This window comes from Podarcis raffonei, chromosome 13 (assembly GCF_027172205.1).
Source record: "Podarcis raffonei isolate rPodRaf1 chromosome 13, rPodRaf1.pri, whole genome shotgun sequence".
In the NCBI taxonomy this organism is placed as follows: Eukaryota; Metazoa; Chordata; class Lepidosauria; order Squamata; family Lacertidae; genus Podarcis; species Podarcis raffonei.
In genome coordinates this window covers 15,358,608-15,377,519 of record NC_070614.1, presented here as the reverse complement: position 1 = coordinate 15,377,519, position 18,912 = coordinate 15,358,608, and the positions used below count along the sequence as shown (strand labels likewise).

At 44.9% G+C, this 18,912-nt stretch overlaps 1 protein-coding gene across 2 annotated transcripts in view; it reads left to right on the top strand.

Annotated features, from left to right (window-relative positions):
• The window catches only part of MYO1D (myosin ID), a 173,071-nt gene that overhangs the window by 33,378 nt on the left and 120,781 nt on the right, over positions 1-18,912 (top strand). For both annotated transcript variants that reach the window (XM_053359882.1, XM_053359883.1), the window contains exons 5-11: positions 1,120-1,173; positions 4,095-4,190; positions 6,020-6,136; positions 14,353-14,556; positions 15,949-16,094; positions 16,183-16,297; positions 17,353-17,523. In XM_053359882.1, coding sequence (XP_053215857.1) covers positions 1,120-1,173; positions 4,095-4,190; positions 6,020-6,136; positions 14,353-14,556; positions 15,949-16,094; positions 16,183-16,297; positions 17,353-17,523 — 903 coding nt within the window. The remainder of the gene's footprint in view (positions 1-1,119; positions 1,174-4,094; positions 4,191-6,019; positions 6,137-14,352; positions 14,557-15,948; positions 16,095-16,182; positions 16,298-17,352; positions 17,524-18,912) is intronic.

Below are 18,912 nucleotides of genomic sequence, written 5' to 3'. Positions count from 1 at the left end.
CTGCGTCTGCCTACTGCCTCTCCCTCAGCCGCCCCATAGCTGAGAGGAAGGCGGTGGAGAGGCTCCAAGCATCAGAGAGGCTTGCCCCACCCCCATAAGTGTGGATCACCCCGCCCCCAGCTGCAGGACACAACCCCACACCAGGAACCCGAGCGGCTAGCTACGCCGCTGGCCCTAGATACAGTACTTGAGAAGAGTTCTGAAATCTTGGATTACTTAGGAAGAATGGACTAAATTTAATGATTATTTAGTTAAATATGTTAAGTTAAATGAATTGGAAACAGCTTGCAGATACTTAATTGGCTTAGGGTTTTATATAAGTTAAGTGATGAATTAATATGTTCAATTTCAAAATGAAAAGATTTAAGGATGTTAAATGTTCAAGTTAAATTTTATAAGCACTATGATTTGGAAAACCGTTAAAAGGATATGCATTGAGATTCAACCAAGGGGAAGCGAGGAAGTCACTTAACAATGTTAATAAATGTAATTTTTAATAAGGTTATGATTTACGTTTGTTTGTCTTAGTTGTTTGTTTATAATTTTCTGAAAATCAATAAAAAAAATTGGGGGGGGGGAATCTTGCATTACCTAAATACTAATGGAAATAATACCCTATTTGGCATTGCCATGTCCTCTTTCAGCCAGCTTTTTTGTTGCTCTAAAGTGCTTATTAGTAACTTTTGGGCATTCCATCCCACCTTTAAGTGGCTCAGCAAATAGACCATAGCGGTCCTGCGCCTCTATTGTAAATCCAAAGTGTAACTGCTGCCAGTGCTGTTTACCTAGTTGCTTGTTCAATTGAAGTACTAAAAAAAACACCACCACCACCTATTTATATTGGACTTTTCAATCTGCTGGGGTGGGGGTGGGGAGAGACATTGATGGCAACAAATCATCAAAAATTTACAAACAGACTCAGTACATCAAAACAGTATAGACATGTTGCTAACTAACTAACTAATGTTATATAGGAGGTTTCCCATTCTGGTGTTCTGGCCTGAGCCCTCTAAAACTTTGCCATGACACCACTGATGCCTTAGTCAAGAGACTTAAACTATGTTGGGTAGCAAAGCCAACTCGTAATCTTTCCCTTGTTTCTCTCTTGTTTCTCTCTAGTCACGGGTGATTGTGCAGCAGTCAGGAGAGCGCAACTTTCACTCCTTCTACCAGGTGAGCTGTTAGCTTGGTATGCCAAGGTGAAATCAGCAGCCTTGTGAGTGAGTGCCTCTGAATTCACAAAGACCGCTTGATTGCTTTTTGCAGTGTCCCTCATTGTGTGTGATCTTTTCGACAGATGCCACATCCCACTTTGTTCACTAATCCATGCAGGGTATATGCTTGGCTTTGACTTGCCATTTGCTAAATACAGTAACATACAGATCATCAGCTCCAACCCCTTGCTCTGCTCAAAGGCAGGCTCTTCAAGCCTTACTCATCCAAATCTAATCCTCTTTGGGTTTTTTGTTTTTGTTTCTCTTGGAAGGGTTGGTGACACTGGTTCTAGGTACAGATGGAAATAATTTCCCTATACTTCCTGCAAGCAATTAGAGTAACTGGATTCCTGTCTTGAACTCCTCTGCAGCAGGAAGTAGTCCCTTTGGGGCAGTCCTTTCCAAAAAGACAACCTATATAATTGCAGTGGTACCTCAGTTTACGAACTTAATCCATTCCAGATGTCCGTTCTTAAACCAAAACCATTCTTAAACCAAGGCGTGTTTCCCTAATGAGGCCTCCCGCCGCTGGTGCTCTTCCACCGTTCGGATTCCATTCTTAGACTGAGGTAAAGTTCTCAAACCAGGACACTATTTCCGGTTTTGCGGAGTTTGTAAACTGAATCGCTCTTAAACTGGACTGTTCTTAAACCGAGGTACCATTGTAGCTTGTGTTAGAAAGTGCTCTTGTAGGGTTGCCTGCTATAGCTTCCTGCCTTAATGGCAGTCTATTGTGTTGCTAAACCTTCTCTGTACAACTTTTTTTGTTGAAGAAGTGAGGTGATTCTGTCATAGTTTTGTGCCATCAGTTAGATAAAGAACTCCTCACCTTTTTGAGATCTCTTCAGTGTGTTTTGAAAACTGCAGGGAAACCCCTTCCATCCCTTTCAAATTCCAGCAATATTTTAGTGAAATTAATTCTGGTGGACTAAATGATGATGACGATGATTATTATTATTTATTAAATTTGTATACCGCCCTTCATCCAAAGTTCCCAGGGCAGTTCACAGCAGAAAAATATATAATAAAACAAAAACACATGGACCAAGGTGCCACGTTATCAGGGCAGGCGAGGTGACCTGAGGATGGCCAGCCCTTCTGACCCATAGGGAAATTTTTCTACTCTCAAATATGACAGTGATCTCTTGCCTGTGAAGCAAAACCCCAGCCATGCATCCGAGAGGAAATGTAATTGCTCCTCTAGTATTAAGACTGCCCCATCCAAAATCCCAGAGTTGCCAGGTGGAAGATCTTAAAGGGTGGAGCAAATACGTTATTGAACAATATTTACTGCAGTATACACGGCCAGGGCTATAAACCACTGGAAGGCTATACCCCCTGCCTCCCAGAAATAATTTTGTGGAAAGGGAGAGACCAACCTCTTGCCATCCATTGAGTAGTGAAGGAGCAGCTGCTCCATTTCTTGCTTTCTTCTTTCCTCCTCAGTCCATGTTCCTTTTGAACCATGTCTCTTCAGATTGTGGGCCTGTGTGCAGGAACTGTACACAGGCATGGGCAGAAGAAAGATTGGGATCTGCTGGTAGTTCTCTGGGTCATTTGCAGTGAATTAACAAGGGTTTTGGCCTAGATAGCATCTTGAGAAGTAGAGACGTCACCTTGCCAACAAAGGTCCGTATAGTTAAAGCCATGGTTTTCCCAGTAGTGATGTATGGAAGTGAGAGCTGGACCATAAAGAAGGCTGATCGCCGAAGAATTGATGCTTTTGAATTATGGTGCTGGAGAAGACTCTTGAGAGTCCCATGGACTGCAAGAAGATCAAACGCATCCATTCTTAAGGAAATCAGCCCTGAGTGCTCACTGGAAGGACAGATCGTGAAGCTGAGGCTCCAGTACTTTTGAGAAGAGAAGACTCCCTGGAGAAGACACTGATGCTGGGAAAGATGGAGGGCACAAGGAGAAGGGGACGACAGAGGACGAGATGGTTGGGCAGTGTTCTCGAAGCTACCAGCATGAGTTTGACCAAACTGCGGGAGGCAGTGGAAGACAGGAGTGCCTGGTGTGCTCTGGTCCATGGGGTCACGAAGAGTCGGACACGACTAAACGACTAAACAACAACAACAAACAAGGGTTTCCGACTGCTAATAGCTTTAATAATAGAACCAACAAAGGTGACTTTTCCCACATAAATTGGTATTGAAAACAAATGCCTAAGCTTAGAATATGTTCTGAGGAACTCCTGTCCATCATTTCTAACTATATGTCTTTCGTACCTGGCTTTGGTAGGGGATGTGGATGGCGCTGTGGGTTAAACCACAGAGCCTAGGACTTGCTGATCAGAAGGTCGGCAGTTCGAATCCCTGCGACGGGGTGAGCTCCTGTTGCTCGGTCTCTGCTCCTGCCAACCTAGCAGTTCGAAAGCACGTCAAAGTGCGAGTGGATAAATAGGTACCACTCCTGCGGGAAGGTAAACGGCATTTCTGTGTGCTGCTCTGGTTTGCCAGAAGCAGCTTAGTCATGCTGGCCACATGACCCGGAAAGCTGTCTGTGGACAAATGCCGGTTCCCTGGTGTGTTTCTTAATTTTGTGAAAATCAATTAAAAAAAAATTGAAAACAACAACAACAAAACATGACCCGGAAGCTGTATGTCGGCTCCCTTGGCCAATAAAGCGAGATGAGCGCTGCAACCCCAGAGTCGTCCGCGACTGGACGTAATGGTCAGTAATGGTCTTTACCTTTACCTGGCTTTGGTATGTATGTCTTAGAAACAGGGAAGGTAGATTCAGTGAACCTGAAGTCTGCCCATACCTGCTGTACAGCATTTAGAATTTTTAAAGTACTTTAATTGTTGATAATGACAATAGTATAAAAGCTGAAAAAGAAATTAATTTGGATAAATGACTCTCCGACTTTCTCTTCAGCTACTCCAAGGAGGTTCTGAGCAGCTTCTACGTTCCTTACATCTACATAAGGATTTATCTGCGTACAGCTATATTGGTTCTGGAGTGCAGTTAAAGGTGAGGAAGTTGCCTACTCATGAGGAATCTCTTTTTCTTGGTCCTTTTGAACTGTGGCATGATCAGCCATACTATGGACTCTGTGCAGCTCCAGCCAATTATGCCAATTTAGTTAGCTGGTTTGGGCATAACGCTAATAGTTTAGCATTATAACGCTAATAGTTTAGCATTATGAGAATAAGCCTGGGACACATGTGTTCCCTCCTTCCTACTCAAGAAAGCTCACACGGAGGAATTAGAAAACTTCTGCTTTTGCTCAATTTTGGATTGACCACAAACCTGCACAAGCTGCAGTTGTTTTTACCAATGTTGAATGGAAACAGTCCAATAGATTTAGACGAATCAAAGTGGTCACATTTCCCTCTCTTTCTTCCGACGTAGATCATGCACCAGGGTTGACCAAGGCAGTTTCAGTTCCCAAACCAATCTGAAATTAATCCAGATAATCAGATTTATTCCAAAGTGTCTGTAGAGTTATCTGACCACCCACTTGAGTACCTCGTCCCCAAAATGCAAATATATGAGACTGACCTAGAGTTTAACATGGTCAAGCAATGGTTTCTTAAAATAGAGTGTCACAACTGCCTCCTTAAGACCACGGGAAGCACTCATTTAAAAGAGAGAAGGGGAGAAAAAGAATGCTGACCATCTATAGTTGGATTTTGCTTTTTTTGATTATACCAGCATATTGTGGCTTGAAATTCTTCACATGTCTTGTGTAAAATATCCTTGGGTAAAATAGGCTGAAACAATTGCAATTGGTTACCCATGGCTACTAGCTATGATGGCTATGTTCTGCCTCCACTGTTGGAGGCAATGTGTCTCTGAATACCAGTTAATAGGAATCACAGGTGTGGAAAATGTTTGTTGCACTCGGGTCCTGGGCTTCCTACAGGCATGTGGCTGACCACTGTGAGAACAGAATGCTGCACTAGATGGGCCATTAGCCTGATCCAGAAGGCTTTTTAATGTTCTTAACTAAGTGACCTTTCAGCACAGACTCTGCAAGCATCGTGGCATGTGAAATAGTATCTGTTATATCTCCTGGTATGCCGCACGGAGAGCTTCAAGGTCCATAAATTGCAACACCCTAGAGGTCCCGGGCCCTAAGGAAGTTAGATTAGCTTCAACCAGAGCCAGGGCCTTTTCAACACTGGCTCCAGCCTGGTGGAACGCTCTGCCTCATGAGACCAGGGCCCTACAGGATCTGATTTCTTTTTGCAGGGCCTGTAAGACAGAGTTGTTCCGCCTGGCCTTTGACTTGGAGCCAGTTTGATTCCCTCCCCCTCTTTCTTTTTCCTTTTTCCTTTCTCCTCCTGTGATGAGGCCTGCATTTTAATATTTCAGTATTTTAATTGTTGTATTTTAATCTTGTTTTTAAGTTGTATTCATTCAACTTGTTTTTATTATTGCTTGTTAGCCGCCCTGAGCCCGGCCTTGGCTGGGGAGGGCGGGGTATAAATAATAATAATAATAATAATAATAATAATAATAATAATAATAATAAATAATAATAAATTATTATTATTATTATTATTATTATTATTATTATTATTATTATTATTGGTTATCTACTATATACTGAAGACATATAGACTTCTACCTGATGATAAATTGACTCTGAGGAGGAGTCATAGCTCAAACCACACAGGACATTTTCTGTTATCAGAGTAAATATTATGCAATATCTCCAGGTTTTTTTCTTTTCTTTTCAACTCACCAGTGCAGAAATGTCCGCCATGATTTTTCTTGTCTAATACTGTACCATCAGTGTGCATGCAATGGTATTGCATCTGATTTATTTGTTGTTTCTGCTGCTTCTTTTTCAGTGTTCTATTAATGATGGTGCTGACTTCAAAGCTGTCGCTGATGCTATGAAAGTAATTGGATTTGAACCAGAGGAGGTTCAGACAGTATACAAAATTCTAGCTACCATTCTCCATTTGGTGAGTAAGGGGGCGCCGTGTACACAGAGATGGATCTCTAGGCTGCTAACATGCCGAGGTGTGTGTGTTGATTTGAGGAATAATCAGGAGAGCGAGAACGAAAGAGCACACTTTGAGTGGCATTATGACAGAGCTGCAGCTCTGGAAGAGCAGACCACTTGTTTCTCCACAATTTCAATATTTCCTGTCAGTACCAAGCAAATGTAGAGATTGCTACTCTCTTTTGTCCAAATCTCATATTGGATCTGACTAAGGAAAGCTGTTGAATGCTTGTCAAATTTAATTGCCTAGGATGATTAGCACATTTTAGGCTTAGAATCCCTTCACTGGGGAAGGAATAGACTACTCTGTACCAGCATATACTTATTACGTGGGACTTGTCTAGCAGATAAGCCAGCAATCAAGGTTTCATTTTTAAATGAGTTTATGACAGATGTGTCACTGTTTTGACAAAATGGCAGAAGACCTGACTCCAGCTCTGTTACTTCATACGGAGGTAGAAGTGGAGTTCCTAGAACACTGGAGGCGAGGGCACAAATTGTTTGTTCTGCCTCCTTTGCATTTGCGTCTTGTAAATTGACTGGAATAGTAGGTTTTACGGTTGTTGGGTTTTTTTAAGGAGATTGGAGAATTAGAGCTTAAGCCTTTTCAGCAATTTGGGAGCTGCTTCCCAACAAAGATCTTCATGAAGCTGCCTTTATCTGTAACAGAAAAGAGAAACACACCAGAAAGAGAGTTAAAAGGACTTCTCATCTGGGATGGTTGAGGCGTCCAATATGCTGGGTTTGGACATCCCATTGCTCAGAAAGACAGGGAACACCTCACCTATAGGTGGTACCTAGCACCAAGGAAACTAGCGCTAATACCCAGGAACCTCACCAAAATGCTGGAGAGGGTGCACCTCCACAGGCACATACCTCCACATGTGGTGGGAGTGTCCCAAAATCCAACTATTCTGGACAACAGCCATACAAGAAATATGTAAAATAACTAAGCAAGTATTAGACTTCACCCCAGAATTGGCCCTACTAAACATCTTCCAAGACAACAATGCCCATTTACACCACAAAGAACTCATAACCCACCTACTTTCAGCAGCCAGAAACACCATAACCAGACGCTGGAGAGACCTGTCAGGAGTAAGCATGGACCAATGGTACCAAATAGTATGGGAAACAGCCCTACTAGAAAAATTAACTAATAAACTGAAACTGACACGGGGACAAACAGAAGAAGACACCTTCACCCCGGTATGGCTCCCCTTTATCACATACACAGCCCAACAGGACAACGACAATAATCCACCAACAGCATACAAATCAATATGGCTAACCTGATCCAAAACACCCACCCACCTCACTCACACACGAAAACAAAGATCACCACAGCCAATCACAAACAATCACACCCTAGGCCAACCCCAACCTCTCTCACCACCAAAGGAACACAAGTGAACAACACAAGCACGCTGACACCAAACTCTACATACATTAAGCATAATAGAAACACCGCTACCCCACCCCACCCCCATCCATCTCCCCTCCCTCCACCCCCCTTTCTTTTTTTTCTTTTTCTTTTTTCTTCTCTCCCTAATGCCTCAACAAATGAAACGGATTTGTAAAAATGTTACATGGAAGAAAAAAATACGAGGCATTACACTTACACTGTAAAACAAGAAAACCCTTAATAAAATATTTTTTTAAAAAAAGAAAGACAGGGAACATGTCATAAAGCTCCTCCTTCAGTTTATTCCTTGCCTTTGCAAGGACAGGCTTCTCTCTAACCTTCCCACCTTTCGTTGGATGACTTCAGGATTTCCCCTCTTATCTATCTTTGTTTTACAGTTGTTCCTAGATCTCTAGTTTTTTCTTCCATCTTCTTGGTTTTTAAGGTATAGGTAAAGGGACCCCTGACCATTAGGTCCAGTTGTGGCCGACTCTGGGGTTGCGGTGCTCATCTCGCTTTATTGGCCGAGGGAGCCAGCGTACAGTTTCCGGGTCATGTGGCCAGCATGACTAAGCCGCTTCTGGCAAACCAGAGCAGCGCATGGAAATGCCGTTTACCTTCCCGCTGGCTTGGTACCTATTTATCTACTTGCACTTTGACGTGCTTTCGAAGTGCTAGGTTGGCAGGAGCAGGGACCGAGCAATGGGAGCTCACCCCGTCGTGGGGATTCGAACCACCGACCTTCTGATCGGCAAGTCCTAGGCTCTGTGGTTTAACCCACAGCACCACCCGTGTCTTGGTTTTTGTTTTTGCTTTTAAAAAAAACCCCTCCCTAAATGTGCTGTGTCTTTTGTCTTTTGCCTCTCCTCCTTTCCCCATGGCTCCCTTTAGAGAAGGCAGGCGAAACCACAAAGGAAACAGTTCAGTGTGAGAGAATAGCTAAATGTAAAAAAATCACAGGTGCCTGAGACTGAATCTCTAGCCCAGGGTCAGCAAACTTTTTCAGCAGGGGGCCGGTCCACTGTCCCTCAGACCTTGTGGGGGGCCGGACTATATTTTTTTTGGGGGGGAATGAATTCCTGTGCCCCACAAATAACCCAGAGATGCATTTTAAATAAAAGGACACATTCTACTCATGTAAAAACACGCTGATTCCTGGACCACCCGTGGGCTGGATTTAGAAGGCGACTGGGCCGGATCCGGCCCCCGGGCCTTAGTTTGCCTACCCATGCTCTAGCTGTAAACCTCTGTAGTTGGCCTGCTCCTACAGCTTAAGAATGCTCTGACTTGATGTCTCAGTTGCACCTGGAATTAATATGGGTGTCTGCTTCCCAAGCACCATCTCTCATCCCAGGGAGTCCTAATATGCCAACTGCTGCCACTAGATGGAATCCAAGGAGCAACAAACGAGTCACAGAGATGTTGATCTCACCATATCAGGTGGTGTGGAAAGAGTTCACAAAGAGGGTAGGCCCCATGCCATTTTGGGTTCCTCAACATCATCCTGCCAGGTGTCATCTTGGAAGGCTGTAGCCCAGACCATTCCCCACTATGAGCAGCAATGGCCTTCCCGCTATATTCAGCTCTCAGGAAAATGTAGTCTTTTCCCCCCAGCAGCAGCTAGCACTGCATCTCTTTTTCCTATAGATCTCCCTCGACTTCCCTCAACTTTTCCAGGGTCCCCCTCAGCATTATAATATTTTTATATTAAAAGAAGGTGTTGTTCGAATAATTAAGCAGGCTGTTATTGTTGGCATAAATGGCTAGTTAGTTCACTAGGAGCAGGAAAGGAGTCTAAAAACTCTCCAGCTGGTGCTGATTCATCCGATATCAGCAGATTGGACTTGCCCAAAGCAACCACCCAACTGAGCCACATCCTCACACAGTATTCTTCAGATTGCTCCAGCCAAGGTTCCCCTGTGCCACATGCACTTAAAGTGGGTTTATTTTCTCACATTCTCAGTTCTCCTCCTTTAAGGTCATCTTCTTAATTGGTATCGCCACCACTCACAGAATCTGTGCTAGGAGCCTTCAGCATCAAAAACCATCTGCTTTTTTTCACCAGCACATGATTCAACCTTTATTCCAAACTTTATTCCAAGTATTGCTTTGGACTTCCATAGTGAACAAGAAATGATTTTCCCTTCCCTTTGCCTGCGCTCCTCTCAACCAAGAGAGAGTATATGGTATAAGCTGGATGTTCAAAGAACACTGAAGAAGTGCATTAAAAATACATAGTACATTTCTGATTCCCTTTTTCAATTCCTTTCAACCTAGATCCGTAGGGGGGAAAGCCTCAAGCAGTATCCTAGCCATGTGGCTGAAAACTCGTATTTTTCTGGCATATAGAGACCCAACAACTCCCAAAGGATCAGAGCATCAGAGCCCAGTCAACAAGGGCAGCAGTGGCTTCAATGGCTTTTCCCATTAATGCTCCTTTCTTAGAGATTTGTAAGGTAGCCACATGGAAGTCTTCTTTAGCCTTTAACAAACATTACAGAATAGGCACCTCTGCTGAGGTAGCCTTTTGAAGGAGAGTGCTTCAACGTATTCTCCCTCCATCATAATATTTTCCACTGACTTGTGTGGCTGGAGTGAATGAGGCATCCAATCCTCACCCTAGCAAAACCACTGATCAGGGGATCTCCTATACGTCCAACTCCCAGTAGACTGTGATCTACTCACAGTATTAAAAAACTGGCAGTGATCTACCCATTGTCGTAAAAAGACTGGCAGTGATCTACCCAGAGTTGTGGCGCTTTTCTTAGGAAGACAAAGTTGTAGAGTTTGAGCTTTTTTTAGTAAGACAAAGTTGGGGGTTTTTTGCTGAGGGGCCAGAGATCAACCAGGATCTACCAGGAACACCCCATGATCTACCAGTAGCTCGCAATCTACCTGTTGGACATGCCTGTATACCTTCAACACTGGGAATTTGTCAAAGCCTCCAGCTCATATCAGGTAGTTCCTTTCCCCAAAAGAAGGAATTACTGAACTCCTAGAGCCACATTCTTTTGTTTCAAATTATTTTAATCCGGGACTTCTTTCCGCATCTCTGTCTCATGCTTTACCATAGGATGGAACTGGAGCAAGAGCTTAATGGTTTAATTTAATTTAAAACAATTTTCCATTTAATAAAGTCACTTAAATTAGGGCCAGCATACATCCATCCGGACATTACTGGGATTTCCCAGACATTACTGGGATTTCAAGGGTAGAATTGCCATCCAGGGGAAATTTCCCCAAAGCAGCACTTTGTTCTGGATCATAGGCAAGTCAATCGAAAAATTGTCATTTTTTGACACAATAACTTTGGGGTCTTTCTAAAAAAAAGAAAGAAGCTCGAGAAATTTGGTGTCTTCCTAACAACTTGCTCAACAACATTCGGGGTGTCCTGGTCTTTACTTTCTTTACAGCAACCCTACTTAAATACAAAATAAAACAAAATGCAAATAACATTCCATGTTGGGGTGGAAAATTATAAATGTTCAATAATTCGTTTAGTACATTGGGAACTACGGTCGGTGTTTGTCGTATTTATATCTGTTGTGCAAATATATCCATACATGGAGTCCAGGTGATAGAGAACTTCCTTTGTATGCTGTTGTCTTTGAAAAGCTGTTTTCTCATATGCTGCTAATGCAGATAAACTTTTTGTACTGTCGGAGGGGGAGAGTGTTCCTTTCACTATTGGAGCACCAATCTCTTTGCCACCATTAGTATGCCATCAGAAATTTGCTTTTTTAGTTCTCAAGTGTCCTCAGAACCCCAGGCTTCACAGGTTGCCTGGGAGAACCCTTATGGCAGGGGTGTCCAAACTTTTTTCAAAGAGGGCCAGATTTGATGATGTGAACATGCATGAGGGCCGACCAAAGTTGTTGACCTTAGGGAGGAACTGCCTGTGGCTGGATTAGGCCCCCCAAAATGGACTTTGGACATGCCTGCCTTATGGCTTGGGATTCCTTTTCATCTGTTTCTGTTTCCATAGTGCAGGGCTTTCCTACCAACCCATGTCTATTTTTACGTAGCACAGCAGCTCCCTTCACCTGCCCATGCTATTCTGCAATGTTATTTCTCTGGCGTGCCACTGGGCTTGACAACCTAAAGTTGTTCTCATAGAATCATAGAGTTGGAATAGACCACAAGGGCCATCAAGTCCAACCCCCTGCCAAGCAGGAAACACCACCAGAGCACTCCTGACATATGATTGTCAAGCCTCTGCTTAAAGACCTCCAAAGAAGGAGACTCCACCACACTCCTTGGCAGCAAATTCCACTGTCGAACAGCTCTTACTGTCAGGAAGTTCTTCCTAATGTTTAGGTGGAATCTTCTTTCTTGTAGTTTGGATCCATTGCTCCGTGTCCGCTTCTCTGGAGCAGCAGAAAACAACCTTTCTCCCTCCTCTATATGACATCCTTTTATATATTTGAACATGGCTATCATATCACCCCTTAACCTCCTCTTCTCCAGGCTAAACATGCCCAGCTCCCTTAGCCGTTCCTCATAAGGCATCGTTTCCAGGCCTTTGACCATTTTGGTTGCCCTCCTCTGGACACAGTACTCCAGGTGAGGTCTGACCAGAGCACTATTACTTCCCTTGATCTAGATGCTATACTCCTATCGATGCAGCCCAGAATTGCATTGGCTTTTTTAGCTGCCACGTCACACTGTTGGCTCATGTTCTCTTTATTTCTTTTTTCTCTCTGGCTCCACTTGCAGCTGATCCAGTTTTTCTCTTGCCTTCTCTGACGCTCTTTCCTCCTCCTGTAAGATTTTCCTTTGTTGTCCTTTTGTCTCTTTCAGCCACTGTTCCCTTTCACTTGTAAATTTCCTGGAACCTTCTCCTGACACTCCACTGTCCTGCTGCCTTTTAAGAAGCCTCTGTGAGCAGCACCTGGGTAATGCTCCACACCTGCTGCTGTGCCTCCTCTGGCTCACCTGTGTCATCTTTCAAATGAGCCGGAATGACATGGAAGGCAGCATCGGCTCCTGCGTCCTCCTGACATGCACATATAATCCAATCTCATTGCACCTTAATCAAGTCCCATAGCACTGTGATGTAACTCACAATGATCTCTGGGATCTTTCCAGTACTGAGTTAATGTGAGTTAATGTGACCTTTGAGTAACAGGGGTTAGCAAACTTTTTCAGCAGGGAGCCGGTCCACTGTCCCTCAGACCTTGTGGGGGGCTGAACTATATTGTGGGGGGATGAACAAATTCCTGTGCCCCACAAATAACCCAGAGATGCATTTTAAACAAAAGCACACATTCTACTCACGTAAAAACACCAGGCAGGCCCCACAAATAACCCAGAGATGCATTTTAAATAAAAGGACACATTCTACTCATGTAAAAACACGCTGATTCCCGGACCGTCCACGGGCCGGATTGAGAAGGCAATTGGGCCGGATCCGGACCCTCGGGCCTTAATTTGCCTACCAATGGAGTAGAAGAACTGAGGGCTGCATGCCTGGTATGTTTGCTGCCTTCCTGAGGAATGGGAGGTCTTAACCCAGCATATGGGTGCCTTATTCACCCCAAGCAGAAAGAACATTCATGGTGAGTGGCTGGTGCTTCTACCTGATCTAAGCCACCCCAAGCAGCCTACCCAATCTCAAGTCTTCCAGCACAAGAAAGTGAAAATAGCACAAAAGTGGAGGAGCCTGCCCAGCCCTCTTCCACTCTCTCCGTGGAGTTGTTGTGAACTCCTCTTCTTAAACTGAAGTAGTGGAATTTTCAAGGATCTGATTATTGTGTGAGAGACATCTGTGAGGACAAGGGAGAAAATTAAAATGGAGCACATGGGGTATGGCCCCTTGGAAAATCTAAGATGGGATGTGTGACTTTCTAGACCAGTGTTTTCCAAACTTGGATCTCCAGCTGTTTCTGGACCACAACTCCCACCATCCCTAGCTAGCAAGGCCAGAAGTCTGGGATTATGGGAATTGTAGTCCGAAAACAGCTAAATTTGGGAAAGAGAGCTAAGTTTGGGAAACACTGTTCTATTTTTATTTTTATTTTACTTATGATTTTCAGTTTTATAAATTTCAATAATTTTAGAATGTTAAAATGAACATTTCAAAACTTGATTTCCCCCTCTTTCTGTGGCTCCTTAAATTTATTTTTTTATATTTTCTGCGTATTCCAAATTAACTTAATTATCTCATTTATTCATCTACTTTAAAAAATATACTCTGCAAATATATACATTTATAAAACTTCAGGTTGTTACAGTAATCCTGCCAAAGTTCTTATCTTTTTACAGTTTAAATATCCAATAAACCATATTCAATAAACTTACAAAAAACTTTGTTACCTTGATTTCTTATTTTTCCAGTAAGATTCGTCATTTCTGCATATTCTATAAGTTTTTATATTCATTCTTCTTTTGTCAGGACTTAGCTGCTTCTTTCCATTTTTGGGCAAATAACATTCTTGCCACTGTAGTCGCATAAAAACAACTACCAGACTTTTATAAGACATCTGAAGGCAGCCCTGTTTAGGGAAGCTTTTAATGTTTAATAGGTTATTGTATTTTAATATTCTGCTGGAAGCCGCCCAGAGTGGCTGGGGAAACCCAGCCAGATGGGCGGGGTATAAATACCGGTAATAAATTATTATTATTATATATCAACACAGATTGTCCTTTGTCCCAATTGGGATGCATTAAGGAAATTGCATCTGTCTGAAAGCGTTGCCTGTATCAGAAGTGGCATTAACTGCCTGGACTCAGGGAGAATGAATGTCCTTATTTTTTCAATCTTTCCACAGGGCAATTTGAAGTTTTCTGTGGATGGTGACATACCTGTCATTGAAAACAGCAAGTTAGTGTCTGTCATTGCTGACCTGCTATCAACCAAGGCTGACATGGTGGAGAAGGCCCTCCTTTTTCGAACTGTTGCTACGGGCCGGGACATTATTGATAAACAGCATACAGAGCAAGAAGCCACCTATGGCAGAAATGCCTTTGCAAAGGTGGATGTTGATACACTCCTGCCAACTTGGAAGTTTCATTTTATTCTTACAGTGGTTGTTTTGTTCTGCGTCTTCATACTTTTCACCCATGCAGATATGCCCACATAAATTGCTAGCCAGCATCTTAAGTTGTTTGCCCACACGTTTCTTTATTAGCCGTTTGCCCATTTTACCTCAAGGTGATTCTTACTTGCCATAGGGGATCAGACAAATGTGGTGGGGGTTTTTTTTTTTTGAGACATCTGTTTTGAGTAGTTTTATGCCTGCCTTGGGGAGAGAGGTTAGTATCCTTGGAGACTTACGAAGCCTTGAGAATGCAGAACTCTCCGGACCATATAACCAATATACCGTATTTTTCGCTCTATAGGACACACTTTTCCCCCTCCAAAAATTAAGGGGAAATGTGTGTGCATCCTATGGAGTGAATGCAGGCTCCTTGGCTTCAGCGATAACAACGCGAAGCCTCCGAAGCGCAGAGGGAGCGCTCCCTCCACGCTCTGGAGGCTTCGCGTTGCTTTCACTGAAACCTGGAGAGTGAGAGGCGTCGGTGCGCACAGACCCCTCTCGCTCTCCAGGCTTCAAGGATAGCCACCTGAAGCCTTCGGAGCGCAGTGCGAGTTCCCGCTGTGCTCCGCAGGCTTCAGGTTCTTTTGCTGAAGCCGGGAGAGCAAGACTCTGGCTTTAGCAAAAGGAACCCAAAGCCTGAGGGGCGCAGCTGGAACTCGCGCTGCGCTCCGAAGGCTTCAGGGATCTTTGAGGCTGGCGGTGGGGGAAAGCAGCGCTTCCCCCCACCGCCAGCCCCACAAGCTGGGGGGCAGCGGAAAGGCTGCGCGCAGCCTTTGCACTGCTCCCCAACCTGGTCTTTGAGGCTGGCAGTGGGGGAAAGCAGCACTTCCCCCACCGCCAGCCCCACAAGCTCGGGGAGCGCTGAGCAGAGAGGGGGAGATTTTTTTTTCTTGTACTCCCCCTCTAAAACAAGGTGCGCCCTATGGTCGGGTGCGTCCTATAGAGTGAAAAATATGGTACTTTTTGGAAAGAGCACCAAGCAATGTCTGAGACAGAGCAACTATTTTTTCCTCAGTGGGAATTGTCCATTGGCCAGGGGTGATGGGTGAACTTGTAGACTTTACCACAGATAAGAATATTGGTTTAACATGTTTAGCATCTCCAGTGTCTTGCAAATTGACATCACAGTAAAACCTAAAGCAGCTAGAGAACAAGCTGTAGTTAACCTATGCTAGTTTCCTTAAACCTTGTTAGGATTTTGACAGCTGGTTACATATTCCCCAGTTTCCTGTTAGAGTGCTACAGAAATGCATCACAAAGCTGAACGCTAACGAAACCTGAGCAGCAGAAACAAAAAATGACCCTAGGTATTCTTTTGGTTTGAAGGCAATATATGAGCGCCTTTTCTGCTGGATTGTGACACACATCAATGACGTGATTGAAGTCAAGGACTACAACAGCACAGTTCATGGGAAAAACACTGTAATCGGGGTCCTTGATATCTATGGCTTTGAGATCTTTGACAATAACAGGTGAGGTGTCTTGAGAAGGTCAGGCATATCACTTAAATTGTTTCCAGTTGCGGAATTCATTAATTAATTCAATTTGTTTTTGCTTTAGTTTTGAACAGTTCTGTATCAATTACTGCAACGAGAAACTGCAGCAGCTCTTCATTCAGCTTGTTTTGAAGCAAGAGCAAGAGGAATATCAGCGTGAGGGAATTCCATGGAAGCATGTGAGTAGATAAGTCAGAGCTTTAGGGTGTCGGCTGCACTGTGTAGGTGTGTCGCACAGACACTCCCCATGCTTCTCCCGGGCCTGGAAACGGGTTAGTTTAACCACCGGTTTGCTAGTAAAACTGAATTACTGTGTCATGAAACGACGCCTGTCTAAAAGGTGTGTCACCAACATGAAAAGCTTGGAAAGCTCTGAGATGAGCAGTCGGACAAAGCCAACATGGATTCAAAGATGCCAGGTGTTAGCGATTCTACACCAGCAGGTAAGCCCTCCGTCCCCAGCCACGGAGAGTCGAGTGCAGACCCTTTCCATTCTGCAGGTTTTTAGTGGTGCTTTGAAACTGCAGTAAAGCCATAGGGGAGTTGGATAAATAACCTGAAATACCAGTACAGTGGTACCTCTGGTTGCGAACGGGATCCGTTCCGGAGTCCCGTTCGCAACATGAAAAGAGCGCAACCCGCAGTGGCGCGTCTGCGCACGCACAGGTTGTGATTCGCTGCTTCTGCGCATGTGCGTGATGTCATTTTGTGCGTCTGCGCATGTGCGAGCAGCAAAACCCGGAGGTAACCCTTTCTGGTACTTCTGCGACGCTGCGGGGTATAACCTGAAAGAATGTAACATGAAGCAAACATAACATGAGGTATGATTGTACAGTGGTGCCTCAGGTTAAGTACTTAATTTGTTCCAGAGGTCCGTTCTTAACCTGAAACTGTTATTAATCTGAAGCACCACTTTAGCTGCGCTGCCGGAGCACGATTTCTGTTCTCATCCTGAAGCAAAGTTCTTAACCTGAGGTACTATTTCTGGGTTAGCGGAGTCTGTAACCTGAAGCGTCTGTAACCTGAGGTACCACTTTACTGAAATTGGAAGAAATTTTGACAGTGAGCGCAACCTTTAGAGTGAAGATGCTCTGCCTGCATCTCTGGGTAAACGTAAACTGGCACTTGCTCCTCTGTTTCCCTACCATTGCATGCCTGCAATAGAGAGAGGAAACATTCCTTCCTCACTTAGTTGGATCGCTGTTGCAAATAACCCTGCTTGAACATTCTGCAGATTGACTACTTCAACAACCAGATCATTATTGACCTAGTGGAGCAGCAGCACAAAGGAATCATTGCCATTCTGGATGATGCATGCATGAATGTCGGCAGAGTCACTGATGGGATGTTTTTGGAGGCTCTTAATACCAAACTGGGCAAACATGCTCACTTCTCCAGCAGAAAGGTACTCCTTTGTGTGTCTATAATAACTTCACTTGACTAAATCAAGCAGGGGGAGGGAGTTAAAAATAAACAACCTACTGTAGTTTTTGCTCTATAGGACGCATCTTTTCCCCTCCAAACAGGAAATATGTGTGCGTCCTATGGAGCGAATGCAGGCTCCTTGGCTTCAGCGATAGCAACGCAAAGCCTCCAAAGCGCAGAGGGAGCGCTCCCTCCGCGCTCTGGAGGCTTCGCGTTGCTTTCGTTGAAGCCTGGAGAGCGAGAGGGGTCGGTGGGCACCGACCCCTCTCGCTCTCCAGGCTTCAGGGATAGCCGCCTGAAGCCTTCGGAGCGCAGCACGAGTTCCCGCTGCGCTCCGCAGGCTTCAGGTTCCTTTCGCTGAAGCCAGGAGAGTCTTGCTCTCCCGGCTTCAGCTAAAGGAACCCGAAGCCTGCGGAGCGCAGTGGAAACTCGTGTTGCGTTCTGAAGGCAGCAGGTTGGGGAGCAGCGGAAAGGCTGTGCGTAGCCTTCCTGCTGCTCCCTGGGACTGGCAGTGAGGGAAGCTCGGCTTTCCCCACCACCAGCTCCACAAGCTGCGGCGAGCAGCGAAAAGGCTGCGCGCAGCCTTCCCGCTGCTTCCCGGGGCTGGCGGTGTGGGAAGCTCGGCTTTCCCCGCCGCCAGCCCCACAAGTGAAAGGAACCTGAGGCTATCTGGAGAGCGAGAGGGGTCGGTGCGCACCGATCCCTCTCGCTCTCCAGATAGCTGCCTGAAGCCTCCGGAGCACGGCGGGAGCTCCCGCTGCGCTCCGGAGGCTTTGGGTTCCTTTTGCTGAAGGGTAGGTGCCCCTTCAGCTAAGCGGGAGGAGAAATGGAAGGGGCTCCGTTTCTCCTGCTGCTTCGCTGAAGGGGCGCTGCGCAGAGAGGGGGAGAATTTTTTTTCTCGTTCTCCCCCTCTAAAACAAGGTGCGTCCTATGGTCCGGTGCATCCTATAGAGCGAAAAATACGGTATATCCCTCTCTTTCAAAGTGAGAACAATGTTCAGTTTTGCATAAAATAGCAAACCAGGTGCAGCTTGCATTGCTCCTGTTTGTCATGAAGAAAAGCAAAGAATAATGTCTACTCCAGTGATTACACTGCTGGGTGTTGTCATGGACTGGCTGGATGCAAAGGAGATGTGGGAGGTGCCAGCCAGGGTACCCCCCTAGGGAACAGGGTTCAGAACCTGGGTATAGGTGGTGAAATGATGACAAGTGGTCAGGGAGAAGGAGCAGAATGGGGGGGGGGGGTCCGAAGCAGAAGAGGTGACAGGGTTTAGTGAACGAGAAGAGGCTGTGGCAGAGCACAGTTCAGACTCGGAGGCAGAAACAGAATCCAGGGAGTCTTCCCCTCCTGCTGCAACCAGCTCCCTTG